At 38.3% G+C, this 17,931-nt stretch overlaps 1 protein-coding gene across 1 annotated transcript; it reads left to right on the top strand.

The window, feature by feature from the left end:
• Positions 1 to 5,497: 5,497 nt before the first annotated feature.
• On the top strand, positions 5,498 to 17,607 carry si:dkey-202l22.3 (7 transmembrane receptor domain-containing protein). The gene is made up of 4 exons (XM_067508365.1): positions 5,498 to 6,992; positions 13,609 to 14,075; positions 14,445 to 14,842; positions 15,647 to 17,607. The coding sequence occupies exons 2-4, from the start codon at positions 13,625 to 13,627 to the stop codon at positions 15,872 to 15,874; spliced, it is 1,077 nt and encodes a 358-aa protein (XP_067364466.1). The 5' UTR covers positions 5,498 to 6,992; positions 13,609 to 13,624; the 3' UTR covers positions 15,875 to 17,607.
• Positions 17,608 to 17,931: the final 324 nt, after the last annotated feature.

The following is a 17,931-nucleotide window of genomic DNA, read 5'->3' as shown; positions in this document are numbered from 1 at the left end:
TTGACCTCAGAGAGACATTACAACAGAAATCTAACTTAATCTAATTTTCAGCTGGAACAATTTCTTCCAGCTTCTTCTAAAGCTACAATTTGAGCTCACAATTCAACTGTGAGGCAAAATGCTTTTAACAGTAAGTAAAATGAAAAAAAAAGAAAGAAAAAAGACAACAACATATTGGACAGCAATATTTATTAATTCACACTGTTTTAGTCTCTTAGACCTTTATGTGGCATATGAAAAAAACATTACATGATTCCAGCTTTTTGCTCCAGAACCACCTACAGTGATCCAATCAAAGAAACACAGTAATCAAATCAGTGGACAAGATTACCTTCACTAAACAGACCCATAGTACTAAGCCTTTTTAAAAATAAATCTACACCAGGTTACACCAAGTTAAGACCACATTATAAATACATGATACACACTATCCCTCAAATACTGTACATATAATCGAAAACCATTTACATTATAATTTCAAAAATAGCACACCAAACAAAAGTCCACAGGCTATAATTAATTTGGAGTGGGCTTGTCCAAAAATTTATTTATTATTATTCATTATCATTATTTATTCATTCATTTTTTTTTTTACTTTGTTAATTCAAGGCTGCCCCCCTGAATGGACAACCCAAGCAAAACAATGCCAAAACACCATTCACAATCATATGGATTTGATCAACTTGCTTCTGTAAGATGCTTATTGCTTTGAATTGATTGCGCTATATTTAAAAAAATGAAAAAAAATGTCCTTTTGTTTAATAGTGTTCAACTTCTCAGCTAGAAATGTCTGCAGTCGGGGTGAGATTACCCCCCAAAACTTCTAATCCTCATTTTACTGTTCACTGCCTTACACACAGACACAAACAAATGAAACAAATGAAATTAAATTTCTTTCTTAAATTAATGTGTCAAACATGTTGGCTGTGTGGCAGTTGGCAGTGAAAAGCACCAAGAGTGAATCAAGAGTGAGGAGGAGGTGTATCAATGCATAAATGTGTCTTGGAATATCAGAACTGAAAATTTTGCAGCAGGAAGAGCATCCGGTGTAAAAACACATGGCAAATCAACGTGTGGAACATGTTCCGCTGTGGCGACTTGAAGGGTCAAGCCAAAATCTGTTGATCTTTGACCATAGTAGTCTCAGTTCTCTTCAAGATTGTAAGTCAGATATTAGAAACTGGATGTCTTTTAATATTTCCAATTAAATTCAAATAAAGCGGAACTTCTTATAAGTGGACCTCAAAATATTTCCAGCAATATACCGCCATACTTAGGGCCTTTATTAAAATTTGTTAAGCCAGTTGTTAAAATCTTGGTGTATTTGATTGAAATCTGAGTTTTGAATATTTTATTTTATTTTACTGTACAGCACTTTGTACTTTGTACTAAATCTATTATTGTCATAAAATTTGTATAAATTGTGTAACAGTATTTTTAAAAGTTATGAGAAACAACTATGAAGGACTGTTCTCTGTCACTCTGTTATCTCATATCTCATATTGGTATAAAACCAACATCAATATCAGGTCAAAGAGTTTCACTGTGGCAAATAGCTAACAACTGTCTCGAATGCTGTGATAACACAACTATAAGCTTTTTGGTCTGGAGAGTGGGAGAGACTCACAAAAGTGTCTACCAATATGGGATCAGAGTATCAACTTTTATGCAGTTATTTGATCATTTATACCAAACTGAAGGCAAAAGAAACCAACAATTAAATGAAGAGAAAACAAACAAAAACAAAACTGCACATGCTGATCCACACTGCAAAGTGTGGATGTGGCAGTGTGAGTCATCAAACCAAAGGGAAAATGTTGAGTAGTGTTTCCCCAAATTAAAAATACAAAAATGACAGGAATGTATCGTGATACAACTTTCCACAATTCGTAGCAGCAAGATGTGTGTAAAAGATCAGGACACCGATAAAATACCCGCAATGTCAGATCATGTGACACTATGGTAGAAAATCACAGCACAAACACAAACTAGTAACAGCACCTTTAAACATGACAAGACATTCTTTTTAGTTGCATCAGATATTTTCCAGCACTCGTTACTTTCTTACCTGATGAGAAAAAACAGCAGCAAATAGTGCCTGAGCAAACCACAATGGCTTTCACAGACTAACTATGTCCTGGTCATTATGTCTGGCAGGTCACCTCTCATTTTGTCCCCAGCTGGCTGTAGCACTGACTTGTTGGACGAAATGAGCAGCAGGGACCAGCATTAATTTATAGTCGATAAGCTATCAGTGAACATAATGACGGCCAAACATTGCCATTTGGCTGAGACAAATAACAACGGGGCACATGAGAGGTTATCTGTTAAAATCGGCTGACATTCGTACACAAATGTGTTTTGTTTTGTTTTTTTGTGCATCATTTAATTTTCCAATGAGGTGTAGACAAAATTCTTGTGAAACTTTTGGTGCCAATTCTGTGAAACTGGCTTTTGTTGATTGTCCCACTGTCTTTGTCCTGCTTTTGAAAGATTTGAACAAAGTGCCATTGGACGTGCTGCAAAAACTATTTACCACAAGGAAAAAGATGTGAAAAGAAAACTTTCTTATTTCATTTAGGTTTGGTTCAGTCTTATGTGTGTATTGCTCATATTTACCACAACCAGTTCATTACAGTTCATTCATTTCAACTTCCCTTTGTAGCTTTTGCAACAACAGACATGTAAATCAACATCTGTTTGACAGAGCAAGGAAGGACAGGGAATCTATGGATTTTCCCCACTGCTGTGCTTCTTCAACGATGAAGGTGGCAACCAAGCATGAAATCAAGATAAATTGGCAGGATGTGGTGGTGTTGTGAAGCTAATTTGTAAACACAAGTTGTAACTTCTGTTTTTTTTTCTCTTTTTCATTTCTCGTCATCATTACAAAGATGCTCACATACTACGTTTTACATCCCTATTTTCTTATTGGCAATAAAGTCTCTTAAATACTCCTGTCTCTGTCTATTAAAGAGCAGCGTATTGTTTCAATTCTTTTTGCTAAAATCAATAAAGGAATCATCTGTTTCTGCTGCTTTAACTACAGTACATGCACTAATGCTCTCAACATGGTCAACACAGTTCCATCTCCTCCATGTTTTCCTCCTGGGGGTGGCTCACGTAGACACAGACATATGGAGGTCAGAGCCATGAGAGGGTGTGAAACCAAGCTAATCTGCCATGACTGTTAGTTACTGAAGTTGTCCCAAAAGGGCAGTGAATCATAATTAGACAGACTGTGACGTTCATCAAGACGTACATGCTGTGCTGCTTAACTCTCAAAACATCAGAGTTTAGAATTAATCAAAATCCGACATTTAACACACTGTAACGGGCCTACGTAGAGAATAAGAAACAGCAGCTTCTGTTTCAAGTGTAACAAAAGATGACTCCTGATGTTGACTGATCTAAGACAAAAATTGGATTCATACAGCATTAACAGTTTAAACCAAATATTTGTACTTGCAATACTTTTACTAAAATTAGTAACAACATTGTTTGGCCATGTAGCAGTTACTTGTGAGCATGACATTTACATACCTCTTACGATAAAATTTCCACTTGTGAGCAAGCAGTTCCAGAAGCTTCAGATTCATATTATCATTCATTTGGAGTTGGATGTTTTTGGCCACTGGGTGAATGTAGGTCCAACAATCCCTGCGTTTTATCGCTTTTTTTTGTTTGTTTGTTTTTGGGAAAGATCAAGTGTGCCTGCTGTGTGATGCAGAGCAGGTAGTGTAAAACGCCTGCTGCCGAGGAGAGCAGTGAGAGCAGCATTATTAATAATGAAAACTAGCATGAGAACAACTGGTTTACATATTTCATAAACACAAAACAAGACCAGTGTACCAAAAGAAAATGAAAAACTAAAATGAAACAATTGCTGGAAACCAAAAGAAAATTAGAAAATTCATGTTGTTTATTATTATTATATCTTAATGATTGTTCTGCCTGCTGATAACCGCCTGCATGCTCATGTAACAAAAGTCTCTGTATTCAGAAGCTTAAACCTTCAACGTGTCCTTTAAAGGGATCACACAGTATTCATGGAAAAGGGTGAACCGAGAAAGAGCAACAAAGAAAACAACAAAGAGAGAGAGAGAAACAAAAGGAGGGAGACGTCAGCATTGCGTCAAGACCGAACAATCTGTTTGAAAAGATCGGAGGAGTGATTCCCAGCTCCAATGACAAAATTGTAACTCATCAATCTCAACGTGTTTTGTGAGTGAGATTGTGACGAGCAAGATTTCCAACACGGTTGATGCTGTACTTGATCCAAAACATTAAACATTAACAAGTGACCGCTGTCATACAGCAAGGACTCTTCCAACACTTGAGGGCATAAAGGATTTCTGCACACGAGCAGTCCTAACAGGTGGCCCCCTGTACCTCCATCCCGATGGTAGCAGCTCATATTAACCAGAAAGATGATGTGATGCATCACTGACAATTGTCTGGCCTTTCCACACGACTCTGGATTTACAAAGCATTGTCAAATCATGATGCTGATTACCTGCAGTCTTACTAGGCACATTTTAAATCTTTTTAAGTTTGATACTATTAACTACTAAACAAGCTTTCAACAAATGAACAGTGAACTAGTATCTATTTGTCCTTCTACACCTAACTGTTAAAGCTTATGCATGACATGACTTACTCATTATGACATGACATGGCACAAATGAGCCAAGTCATCCACAGATATATGATATTTCTTCTTCATTGATCTCACCAGAAACTGCTTTATTGTCTGCAAATCTAACAATAAAAGTCTTACATTTGTTTGTATAAAGAATAAATAGAACCAGGGAGATGGTGCTTCCCTGTGGGGCTCCTGTGTTGGTAACAGTAGGGGGGGACGTTGCAGGTTTTACTCGAAAATACTATAATCTATCAGTCAAAACGGACACCAACAAAATGAGAATAATTTGAAAAAGTACAATTTCTATAAGTGTGGGTGAAAGTACAGTTTCAAAACAACCTGACACCAACAATAAAGCTCCACAAAGAAAAGATCATCTACAGACTCAGATGATAATTTTCTGTCACTGTCACGTTGTTCCCACATTGTCATTTGAGACATTAGGCTTTTAAGTAAATGATCCAAACACCTCTTCCACCACTGTAGGTGTGAATGGAGTTGAAAAACAAGTATGAGTGGAGCAGCAGTGATTGAATGCTGCTGTGAGCTTGCTGCTCTTTGTTATCTAGCTCTAAAGTTGGAAACACATGTTTTCATAAATAGAAATGCTCAGAGTCCCAAAGTCAAACTTGTTATAAATATTTGTAAAGTTCACCATTTACAAACATTAATTACTTCTATGCAACAAAATGACTTTTGATTTCACAGTCAGTTAATAGCTGTGACACACTGATAACAAGGTTCAATAAATGTCAAAATACAACTCAGCATCTGAAAGCCAGCTTACTCATGCATCTGCAGACAGCAGAAGCAATTACTCAGTCTGGAGGGGATGTCTTCAGTTTAGATCATAATGAATGCATATATTAAACGCCTAGCGATTAACAAAGACAAAAATTGTATTCTGTAAAAGATTAAATCTTTGACATTTCATGCTCATCAGACACCCAAATGTACATTTATGTTCTTTTGATCTAAAGTGGTTTTAAGACCTGCAGGTCTCTGCCTTTTCAATTCTCTTTTCTTTGCAACTTTTTTTGCAAACATTTAGTTTCCTTTCAGGCTCATACAAGAAGATCTGCCACACAGAATTCGTCTGAAATACACTAATCCATATCTACTGCTTTCCCCTGTCTGTTTCTTTTACAGTAGCTCTGCTTTTTCCTATTTTCAGCTATCCAGAGTTTTCCATGGTAGTAGGTTCTATTGAGTGGTCCATCATGCATTCAATTGCCCCCTCCCCACCTCAGCTGATGTGGTTTGAAATGCTTAAAAAGAACCTCTGGAGCAGATTTCTGAGCTCAAGTGTCAGTTCCTCATTGTATGTTTAATAGTGAAAATAAGGGGCAGCCTCTCCCAGACAGATAGGAGATGAAGGAATAGCTGAGAGAGGGAAAACACTCCGAGCAGTGTTTGATACTGCTTTCATTGTACTGTAGCTCAAGTCGATATGTCGACGGGGCTCTTCTGAGAGGACATTGCATTACAAAGGGCAGCACAAAGGAGTGACAGCACATGGCATTGCAAACGCTGCCTGGAACAGAGAGATGTGAGTGCCTCACATGTGAGTGCTAATTATATTTTTTTTTACTTGTGCTTGTAGATTTTGTGTTTCGTGAATGATGTGACCTGAAGGAAGCGAAGATAATAAAAAAAATGGATAAAGAATAGTGTATTTGAGCTGACCTCTTCTACAACTACATTGTCTTTTATTAGCTGGACATTTTCAGTGTCCTCCTTACCCTAGAGACAAAAAGATTACATATGATTTACTTTCCACACGGTTGCTCATTTTCTCCCTTATTCTCTCTCAGGTGTGACAGAATCTGTAGGCAATCAAGGCTTTGATGCAGCAAATAAAGAAAAACGAACAGGTTGCCCTCTCCCCTGAGGGCAAATAATAGGTTGCAGCACAGGTCTTCACCGTGTGTTGCAAGAAACACATTAACAAGTGGTTTGTGTTTTGTTTTGTATTTTGTGCACATGTACGTAGAAAGTGTGAATGTGTGTGGATGCCACGGTGAAGGAGAGTACGTGTAGGTGGGTGGGTGCACAGTTTTTGAGGATTTGAGGGGGAGCGTTTATGTGGGTCCCTTTTCCTTCTCCCTCCGTCACTCTCACCAAGTGCTGAGTGAGACAACAGCATCTCTCTGACCGACTCCTCATCTCACCGTGGGTACAGGGTGCAGGAGAACATATCTGACCAAAGATTTAAGATCTCTACCTAAAATGAAAAGGAGGTGAAAAACAAGGCAACAAGTAAAGGGAGAAGAAAAAAAGCTGATTTGCTGAACTGAAGAGACACCGAGGATTTTCTCAGGATTTCCAATTTTAAAGATCAGCACGGGTAAGATTCTCAGTGTCTCAGCTGCGTTGCTGCATGCGTTGACATTTACAGATTCACACACACACACACACACACACACACATGCACACGCACACATACACACACACACACACACGCACACATTGTAACATTTTTCCACCCATGTTTGTACTATGTATTTAACAAAATTGTAGTATTGCTATAATTAAAATCTTAGTTTAATACAAAGTGTGATTTTCATTATCTAGTAATTATATAGTATACATTTTTTATCATCTTTATTTTATAATCATCATACAGGGGCTGGAAAAAAAAATTGCACCACATGTAGAAAAAAAGGATATTAATGTTGAAATAAGTGAATTGGATGTTATAATACTGCCATAATTGTTGCCCAAATCACGGTAGATTAGAATTAGCAGCATTTGTCACATTTAGAGGTGGTCTGGCAATCAACACATTGAAATTTAAGTTTTTTTAAAGAGCATTAGCCCAACAGCCTGCAAAACGGCACAAACATCTGGGAGCAGACCGCAGGTGCGTCAGACACATTACAGGAATTAAATATTTCATATCATTTTGAATAATTTGCTTTGTGTGTGAAAGTGTTCAAAATGTTCATATTGGGTTTTTTTATGGAACAAATTAGCTATATGTTTTGTAGGCTGTGATGAAGTTGTATACACGAGCTACAAAATTAATACCTCCTAGTGCTTTTAATGTGAAAACATTACATGTGTTTTATAAAATATTATGAACTAATAAATGCTGATGTATCATTATGGCTTAACCACCTGTCAGCACATAACATCTCCACCTTTACCAAAAGTGATCTTTGACCCTTTTTTTATTTATTCTTGTACATTCAGTAAAGTACTTTTACTTTCCTATTTAAAAACGGTATGTAAAGTATTTAGTATTTTTTAGTATTTAGTACTTTTACTTAAGTAAAACATTTAAAGTCGTACTTGGAGTGGAGAATTTTTGGAACCAATACTATTACTGTACTTGAGTTTGTGTACTTCTACCAGCTCTGCACACAGTGTATCACATTTTGATGTGTATGGGGCTGTGTAACTGCAGACTGCTTGAAGTGGTCATGCTGACCCATGTTATTATTCACACCGGAAGTGTTAATGTTGTGGATGATTAGTCAATGTTCATGTGTATGCAATGCACATACTGTACATTTACATACATGAAGTAGTTTTTTTTTTGTATTTCTCAGTATTTAGTAAACTTTTAAGACAATGAACTCATGAGAAATATAAACATTGAAGCAGAAATATTGACAGAATACTGTGACCAATCAGAATCAGCAGTTGCTGACAGTTTGTTCTGAACATCACAGCTTTCCAACTCTCTTACAATCCAAATTTAAGACATAGCTCATTTTAATTGAAATGATGAAATCACTGTGGTCCTCATCCAGCAGCAGAATCGATATGATGTGTTTTCTATATGTATGGTAGGCTTCTTTACACAGGATACAGGAAATCTGTTGTGAAATCATGCTGATAAAATCTCAATATTTTACATACATGACGTGGTGAGGTATGTGTACTTTATTGTTACAGAGACATATAAGTTTTCTTCATGGATGCAAAAATCAAGAGAGAAAGATTTTAAAGACGACGCCTCAATTATGTGGAAAGAATGTGATCGAGCTGCTGAAGACTGAGGGGCCTGTATGTGCTGAGCTGCAGATAGTGATTATGTTGTATTTACACATGGGTGCATAGAATAACACATTAGCATTAGCAGCTCATTAGCCATGATGATAAATACCCTGCATATGCCCTGTCAGTGATGTCAGAGGTATTGGTGCTAGCAGATACAGTCAGGCACACTGACCAGAGCTGAGCTGTACACTTAGCCTACATTTAAAACAACCAGTGACAGGGAATCAGATTTTAATTAGATTTTTAATCATAGGGTGGCTTGGCTGTGCAGATAACCTGCACCACCACAGGTTTGAAGACATTCCTGTGTCTGTTCCCTCTCTTTCAGTTCTTCCTCAGCGACATGCAGCAGAACAAGTTGTTTTACCATCGTTTGACAAATTTGAAAACATGAAAGTACATTTCACTGTTAAATATGTGAAAATATTTTCTCCTTAATGAAAGTGCAACCTTGCCCAAAACAAGATTACTTTCCTATCCATTCGCATGTTTTGGCCTGTAGCCAATTGACAACAATGTTGAAAAAAATAACCACAGACACATTTTTTGGTACTTGACATCTGTGTCACCACGCATCTGTCTGCATCCCGTCAGCAAAAATAAAGACAGAATTACAAAGTAAAATAGTGCAGAGCATTTATAAGCTCTGATGATGGAAAGCATCCGGAAAATTGTAAACTGCTGAAGCTTCCTGCATTAAAATGGCTACAAAAACTAGTCTGCAGAACAGGAAATAGTGTTTCTTACCTGTACTGTGAGTTAATGCATGAATGCATATTCCCACCTGCAGCATCAGCAACCACACAGACATTGTTGTAAAAAAACTAGCAAATGATACACTTTGTTAACATGGCCAAATTTATAACCGTAATTGTTGGCTGTTCTATTTCTTGCACTTGTTCAAAAATATAAATATGTGTTTGCACATCCTAAATGTAATGACTTGTTCCTTGGCACAGCCAATGTTATTAGAGAAGCACTGACCTCTCTTAATGAAAGGGTCAGCAGGAAATAATAACATTTAGTCGGCACTTGCCCTGCAGACAAGGAACAATGTAGTGCAGTGTGAAATTTCAGTGTACAAATTTTAAAACACCAATATTCACCCGGTGTCTGGTTCAGATTTTCATAACAATACAATCTCTCACCACACAAATCATCTTAGCTGGGGAGATGGTACTTCAGAGTACTGTAGATATGTGTTAAAGTGATCCCCAACTACTTTTAAGTTCTCATAAATGTCTGCCAACCACTAGAGAATCAGCACTAAAACTGTCATATATTTTGTGTGGAAATATTGCAGACACAGGCCACTTACATTCCCAATTCAGATGATGAGGGACACCATTAAATCAACTCATCAGAGCTGCATAAAATCAACTTTGACCTTGTTTGTGTGTCATATTTGTCCTACCTCTGCATCTGGCTCTGTCTTTCTCTAGATGCCTCAGCAGCCTCTGAATGAATGGAAATGCAGGATTTATTTAGAGCTCTAATTAGAGAATATCAGTGGAGTCGGAGAGGGAAAAAAATGTATGTAATGAAAGATAGGAAGAAGAGAAGAGACAAAATGCAGTGAGAAAGAGTCATCAGGAGTTGCCCTTCCTGTTTTGCATTTTGAGGGTTCTCAATTCTCATCACGCCTCCCAAATTAGCTACAGGGTCTGGATGGTTTCCATAAAGGCCATGGCAACAGCGTTACTAGGCAAGGACGGGTAACTTCCTAGTTGTCAGATTACGTAGACAGTGTGAGACCAGATGGGATCAGAAAATATATTCCTCCTGTTGATTATGGACACATGCATAACAAATTAGAAATTAAAGCCACAGTGCACTCGGCCACTAGGAGACTCTGGCTGTAAAGTGGAGAGTGCTGCTGAGCTAGTAATGGTTACTAACAGGTTGAAAATTGGACATGGAAAATATTCTAACATGCCCTTCAACTCATTGCACAAATGTGCCAAACATATTGGGCCCTGGAGGGAATCCATCTGATTGTATCAGCTATCTGAATCACTTAGTCACACAGTGATGGAAAAACTCTTTTTTCCGACTTAATTAAAAGATGATTATCACAATTTGGACTTGTGAATAAAACAACATCAGCAATTGATTTGGCTTTGAAAAACTTAACATTGTGCTGAGGCTTCCCTCTGGTAGACTTAAATACTGTATAATTGGGATCATAATCATGCTTTTGGAAGTAATTAAACTCACTGGATTGTCAGCCATGACTCCACTGGTAAGAGGAGACCCACAAATCATGTTCCCTCTGTGTTTGTGACAAACACTTTAATATTTAGTCCATTTAATAACTCCAACTGGTTCACCTGATAACCACCCATCCTGCTGTACAAGGCTTTGCATTCATTGCTGAATGTCTTTCCACTTGTTTACTGGCTCTGTGGTGCAGTTGGTCTGTCTTACCACAACTTTGATGTAGACTGAAATATGTAAACAACTGCTGGTTGGATTGGCATAAAATTTGTGCAGACCACAGCTGGCAAAGCAAAAACCTTCCTGACTTTGGTGATCCGCTGACCTTTTCTCTAGTGTCATCCATAGGTTGACCTTTCTAATGTTGGCGGAAACTCAAGCCACAAGAAGTGGATACATTGCCATGAAACTTCAGTTTAGACTAAAAGAATACATAGAAAGGGGTCTGCAAAACACCAAACAATGAAACAATTTGAGCTGAATAACCAACAACAAATGAAAATTATTTTCGTTGCTGTTGCAATATGTTACTTAAGAAAGTGAAGTACTGTAATAACAAACCATGTTGTGCCCCTCTGGCTATGTCCTCATTCAACTCACAGAGGGAGGCTGAGGCTGTGTTTCCGCTGTATAAAAGCCAGGCCCTGCCTAGAACTGTTCTATCAGTGTTTTCTGTATCAGCCGCTGGAGCTGGGAGCACATGTGGCTTTTCTTCAGATATGTTGTGGTCAGATGGTTCAGGGTTCCCCCAGCGAGGACACAAAAGACTGGAGCTGGAACTGAATCAAACATTTTATAGCACACTTTTATAATCATTTTCAGAGTATTTCATACTTAACCATCATATCACAAAAGGTAGATTAAAACTCTCAGACAACAGTAAGGAAGCCGTTTCAGTAAGAAACGATAAAGAAAAAAAATCCAATTAAAGATTCTGAAACTGCCAACATGTATTAATACACATATATATTGACCGGATTTACTCACCTCACATTTATTCACTTCATTCTCGAGTGGGCGAGTTCACCACATCACAAATTGGTTTGGAAACACCGGGAAATAGTCTGGGTCCTGCAGATTACATTTTTGCTTTGAGAGACTTAAGCTCTTCAGGTTGTCTATGTGCTGCTGGAAAGCTGCAACATCTGACGCTAGAGAGCTGGCTACAGGACAGCAGAGCATCCATGAGCTCACGTGCAGTAGAAAAGTCACGCTTTAATCGATAGAACTGAGCCGGATGGTTTTATCTTAGCATTTAAGCCAGTACACACTTTCAGCTGCATTTTGTTTTGGTCACCAGAAACAAATCTTTATATAGTAAATTAAAATATGAAGTGAGAATTATCTTTTTGGTTGTGTCCATCTTCTAAATTAAATTGATTTGCTGCTATTGTATGTTGTCTATACAATTTTTACCAAATTGTAAAAGCTAACTTGACCTTTTCTCTGTTAGCATTCAGAAACAACAACTATAAGTGTGACCATTTGACATTTGAAGATTATTCAGAGCTTGCACTGCTGCATCGGAGTTGAAGCAAATTACATATCATTCTGCAGCATGCTTGAAAAATCAGGCCACAGAGTATGGTGGCTAAGGCTTTTTATGTTGTGCTTGCAATTGTCTCAATATGCCAATTTCCTTGAATTGTCCTCAAACCTTCATCTTACGTTCTTGCAATCAGCTCTGGCAACTTAAGATGTCTGGACACGTCTGTGCTCACTATTAATGTGCAGTAAATTAAAAGTTTCTCTCCGCTAATCCAGCCATAACAATTACAGAGCATGATTTGTATTGTTCAAAGTTCTGAAGCAAAAAGATTACACTAACATATTATACAATGTAGTTTCCGGTTAAATTTGAGACATTCCCCTCTTTAACACATTTTTATGGCTGTTCACACTGATGGGGCAGAAGCAGACAAAAATAAGATTTTTGCTTATGAAAGCAAATGCATTAGTAGGCACAACGTTTGCAATATAATACGATATCAAGGTATCATCCCACAAAAATCTCCATCATCTTAAATCAGTGAAAGTAATTTATTCCCAAACTCAACTTAACTTTTGTTACACAGAACTAAGTTTGTCTGTAGGTGTAATTTGCCACTTCTCAGAAGAGTTTCTGAGAAATTGTCAAAATGAAAGAAGTGTCTTCCCCACAGGAGACATGAGAAATGTGACACACGAATCAGTGAAGTGAAGCAAAACTGTGACACCTATCCATAATTATTTAGTGCCTAACCCTAATGCATGTGTACTTAACCCTAACCAAAGTGTGTTTACAAAGTTAATCAGCCTTTTTGACTGGCTGGTTTAAAAATTGTGTGAAGCTATCTGACATTTTGTTTCCATTTCAAGAGACAGCATCCGCCATTTTGGTGCCTGGCATCAAAAGGGGTGCAATTTCAACAGACTGCATTATGCCCAAACTGTAATCCATGCACTAAAAGAGGACCAGTTACTAACATCTTGTGGTATCTAGGTTCGATCTCGCCAACAGGTTTTGACCAATCAGACACTGACATTTCTGTTTCCATGGTATTACAGCAGAGGTGATTTTTTTTTTAATTTCTATTGCTCACAGCAATAAAATTCTAAACTAAAAGCTGCAATGTGCACATATTAGTCCATGCACCTGATTCCCCATTAATCCTAAATCTAAAGTTGATCTCTTTTAGAGGATTATTGCAGTAGGCTCCTTTTATTGTTTTGTTGATCACACTGTTCCTTATTTTTAGGTTGGTCTCCAGGCACATGGACATGGATTTTAGTTTGACTGATAACACCAGTCATGAAATAGGACGAGAAAGACTAGAAAGCAGCAAAACCCAAGGACTTAACCACAGTGACCTGCTGGACATGTTTATAGGCATGGAGCTTCTCCTTAGGTTCCGACCTCTCTTCATGCCTCTCTACTGCGTCGTAGTAATTGTGGCTGGTGTTGGAAACTCCTTCCTGTTGGCCTGCATCTTGGCTGACAAGAAACTCCACAATGCTACCAACTTTTTCATCGGTAACTTAGCAGCTGGCGACTTGCTGATGTGCTTGAGTTGTGTTCCACTGACTGTGTCCTATGCCTTCGACAGCCATGGCTGGACTTTCGGGAGACCCCTCTGCCACCTGGTACCCCTGCTGCAATGTGCAACAGTGTTTGCATCAGTGCTTTCACTCACTGCTATCGCTGTGGACCGGTACATTGTTGTAGGTGAGGGACTCTATTTTCTATACTGATGAGGTGTCAGCTTTCATAATCTTGGAAGCTAAAGATGTGCAGTCATTGAAACCCACTGTGTGGAAGTTAAAAATATGTTTCTGTGCCACGATGCAGTGTTATAATCAAAAAAGAAATTCCAACCACTTTAAGAGTACTGAGGCGAATGTGCTAAGATCTTTACAAAGAGTCCATCAATCTTGAACCAGAGTGTATCATTTTTTCTTTTCTTTTTCTTTCTTATGCTGCCAGATTAACTCAAGAGATTCTTTGGCCACTCTGCTACACTTATTGGATTTCATTTGTGAATTTTTGTGTTGGTGCTTGATGTCTGAATTTTTTTTTTTTACCCTTCTCTCTCAGCTCACCCAGTGCGGAGGAGGATCTCTGTGTGGGGTTGTGGTGGAGTAACTCTGGGTGTCTGGCTTTTATCTCTGGCACTTGCTGCTCCTCCTTCTTTCTACACCCGTTACCTGGACCTTCGACCCAGTGGTGTCGACCTGATTGTATGTGAAGAATTCTGGCCTAAGAGTGGCAATCTGAGGCTGTTCTACTCTTGTTTCATTCTCATAGCTTTATATATGATCCCGTTGCTGTCAGTCAGTGTATCCTACTGTGCTATAACTGTCAGCCTAAAACGATATTCAGTGCCTGGGGAGCCATCCAACAGCCAGCAGCGCTGGAGCCAAAGGAGAAAGAAGACCTTCTCTATGCTGGTGGCATCAGTGCTGGCTTTCGCCCTGTGCTGGCTGCCCCTGCAGGTAAGTCTTAGATTTTATTAGTTTCAAAATGAAAGGCGAGCTGTGAGCATTCTTAGCTGCACCATCCTCTCACTTCTTAACCAAACTGTTCAGTGGAATTTCAGGTATACTTTGATCTGGGAGATCAAATTTACGACCTTCTATGAGTATCTGCTACCAAATCATAAACCCAGGAGCAGGGAAGCGATAAAAAAGACAATATTTGATTTTATACATCATTAGCCACATAACATCATTATCAGGTATAATTCTGTCCAGAAAACCAACATTATATCCACAATGTGCAATGCAAAAGCAGATTAGTATTTCATCTTTATATTAACTGAACAAAAAAAAAAAGGAAATTCCATTAAGGTAGGGTTTCACAGACATGGCACGTATCTCACAGGAGAGTTGAGCAGGCAATGCCTGCAGATACACACAGTTAGCAAATCATCCCAGCATCACGTTTGTAACCTTTGAAATGACAAACACACATGAATTGCAGGCTTATTCTTCACTTGTTTTTGCATGGCCAAGCCTGGCTCGCAGGTGTGGCATTTATTTTGACTAGTGCCCAAATGGGCAAAAAAACTTATATTACAATTTAAATGGAAAATAAATAGTTGTGGGTTGCATGTCGCAAATTACACTAGGTGAAATTGGACTCTGTTAAAACACGAGTTGTCACCTGGAGTGATTTTAGCTTTAGCATTCAACTAAAACCTCTGAAAGGCTAGCAAGCCTACCAAAGCCACTTTTTCATTATTACTAATTTATTTAACGGTTGTCTGCAGTAACAAGTATTTACATGTTGTTGTGTAGGTGCTGAACCTTTTACTGGACTGGGACCAAGACTTCCACATCATAGGGAAGCGCTACATAAACGTCTTACAAGTCTGCTGTCATTTGGTGGCTATGAGCTCTGCATGTTACAACCCATTCATCTACGCTTCACTGCACAGCAAGGTGCGCATGCATCTTAAAGGCTACCTTTGTCCTTGTCGCAATCGCCAGAGGGCGACGGTGGAGAAAGCATCGTCCAAGAGTTGATTTTCAACTGTGCCTGCTATGATACACTGCATGAATGGTCTTGTCCTTACCAGCAAGCCAAAATGTGCATCCTAAACACCAATGTATATGTCAAATGTGCCCAGGAAAAAAGGCAGTAACTATTAAACATGCATTTACTGTAAATAAGCTTTACTCCATGATTCGCCAGCAATTTCCAGTGACTTAAAAAAAAACCTGGCCCTGTTTTGTACAGTATAGCCGTGGTAACTAATAACGAACGAAGCAGATTCAGACCAGTGTGTATTTTATTATAACCATGAAAGCAAAGGAAGCCGCTCTTTGGGATGTCCCGTTCATTCTTTTGCAACTGAGCCATCGACAGGCCTATAAAAAGACCCTTAAGATGAAACTAAACGACACTAAAACCAGAGGTGTCTACTCTGGTAAAAGGGTCTGTATGTACTTAAACTGTAAATGCTTGACTTCAAGGGGCTGAACGAGCAATGGACCCTTTTCTTCAGACATGACTGACAGATAAAGATGATGTCATGGGCCTACACATAATGTGACTGGTTTATTTTACCACTGAAACTAAATGTCTGTGCTTTGAAATTGTATTCTAAATATGAATTATGTCTCTCTTGTGTAACACATCACCTGCATTATATTTGATTTATTACGTTGTTTTTGGTGATGTGAAGTAATTATTCTCTTCGATTTGGCTCCACAGTCTAACTTTATATGTCATCTGTGCAATAAGTTTGTGTTTGTACACATGCACTGAATTTATTGTGCACAGCATGTGTGGAAAAGATCAATTACAACAGTGGGAGATGAAATGTAAAGCTTATTTGACACCTTCAAACCCCAGTTTGTAAAATGTAATCAATACCTGATGAACAAAGTCTCTGTGCTTTGGTTCTGTCTGGAAAACAAGAATAACACAATGATCAACTTAATATTCAGAGCATGAACAATAAAGTCACCCATAAGCATCTCTGTTCTGACGCCACTCCTGTTGAGCTCCCATCAAGTATGATTAATGCTTTCTTTGTTTGCCAAAGCCTCAGTATCAAGTCAGTTTTTGAACACCAGAGAACTGGTTAATATGAGCTAAATTGCATTTAAGTAGTATTCACCTATTATTCAGACTGCTGCTTATGATTTAGAAGAAAAAGGTTATTTTTCCAATGTTAACTGTGAGTGTTGCAGAAATGTATTATACTATCACAGTGAAGGTCAGGTTGTCCCTCAACAAATGCAAACACAATTTGTTCGGTCAAACTACTGGCAGGAACAAAACTACCCAGCGTAGCTTTAGTGCAAGCTAATAGGCCCCAGCTCCCCTGCCAATACTGCTGATGGCAACTGTCACCTTTTAACAATCAGATTACTTTACTGTCTGTTGCCCAGCTGGGCTGCCCTGGCCTTTCTCTCTTAGTGAGACATGAGACGCCATTCAGCTCCAGTCAATTTGAGTTTTGCCCTTTCTAAAAGTTATAGTTTTGCTCTGTACAAGGGAGGTCAGATGTTTTAAAGGGGAATTCCACCTTGTTTGCATAGACTTTATCCCCAATCACTTCAACTGAATGAGAAGAGCACAAAAAAGGACAACAGAAATCTCTCCAGTACATAAACCAAAAGTCTTTTTTGCATAAAACTGTGTGATAATATAGGACCCGAGAGTAAAACACTGATGTATTGTAACACAGTAATGCATTACAAATGCCCCCAAATCACTTGAATAAAAATGCTTGTTGAGTGTGAAGTTATTAGCGTTTCTCCAACTGACTGTGTTCCTGCCTTGTCCTGCTTTGCAAAAGGACCATTGAATACAATTTGCTTCCATGGCTTAAAAAAGTATGATAAAAAGAGTCATCATTTCCTCTGATGCAGTTTGAGGTGTCCAGTCAATTTTACCAGTCAGTTCTTCAGACGCCATTTTCATAATTCATTTCCACTGGGACAAATAAAATCCATGTGTCTTGATGCATCTATAAGAAAATCATTAACTGTGCTTTTGTTCATCATTTGTGCAGAAGTGATTTCATTCTTATAACACACCGTGATTGTAAGAGTTCTCAATGTTATGAATA

The sequence above is a fragment of the Channa argus genome, chromosome 6 (genome assembly GCF_033026475.1).
Source record: "Channa argus isolate prfri chromosome 6, Channa argus male v1.0, whole genome shotgun sequence".
NCBI lineage: Eukaryota > Metazoa > Chordata > Actinopteri > Anabantiformes > Channidae > Channa > Channa argus.
Note: the sequence above shows the minus strand (reverse complement) of the source record. Positions and strands in the feature narration are given on the sequence as shown.

Coding starts and splice junctions, on each gene's coding strand:
- si:dkey-202l22.3 (XM_067508365.1), top strand. CDS start 13,625: ATGGACATGGATTTTAGTTTGACTGATAACACCAGTCATGAAATAGGA. Junction 14,076..14,444: donor GGACCGGTACATTGTTGTAG/GTGAGGGACTCT, acceptor CTTCTCTCTCAG/CTCACCCAGTGCGGAGGAGG. Junction 14,843..15,646: donor TGTGCTGGCTGCCCCTGCAG/GTAAGTCTTAGA, acceptor GTTGTTGTGTAG/GTGCTGAACCTTTTACTGGA.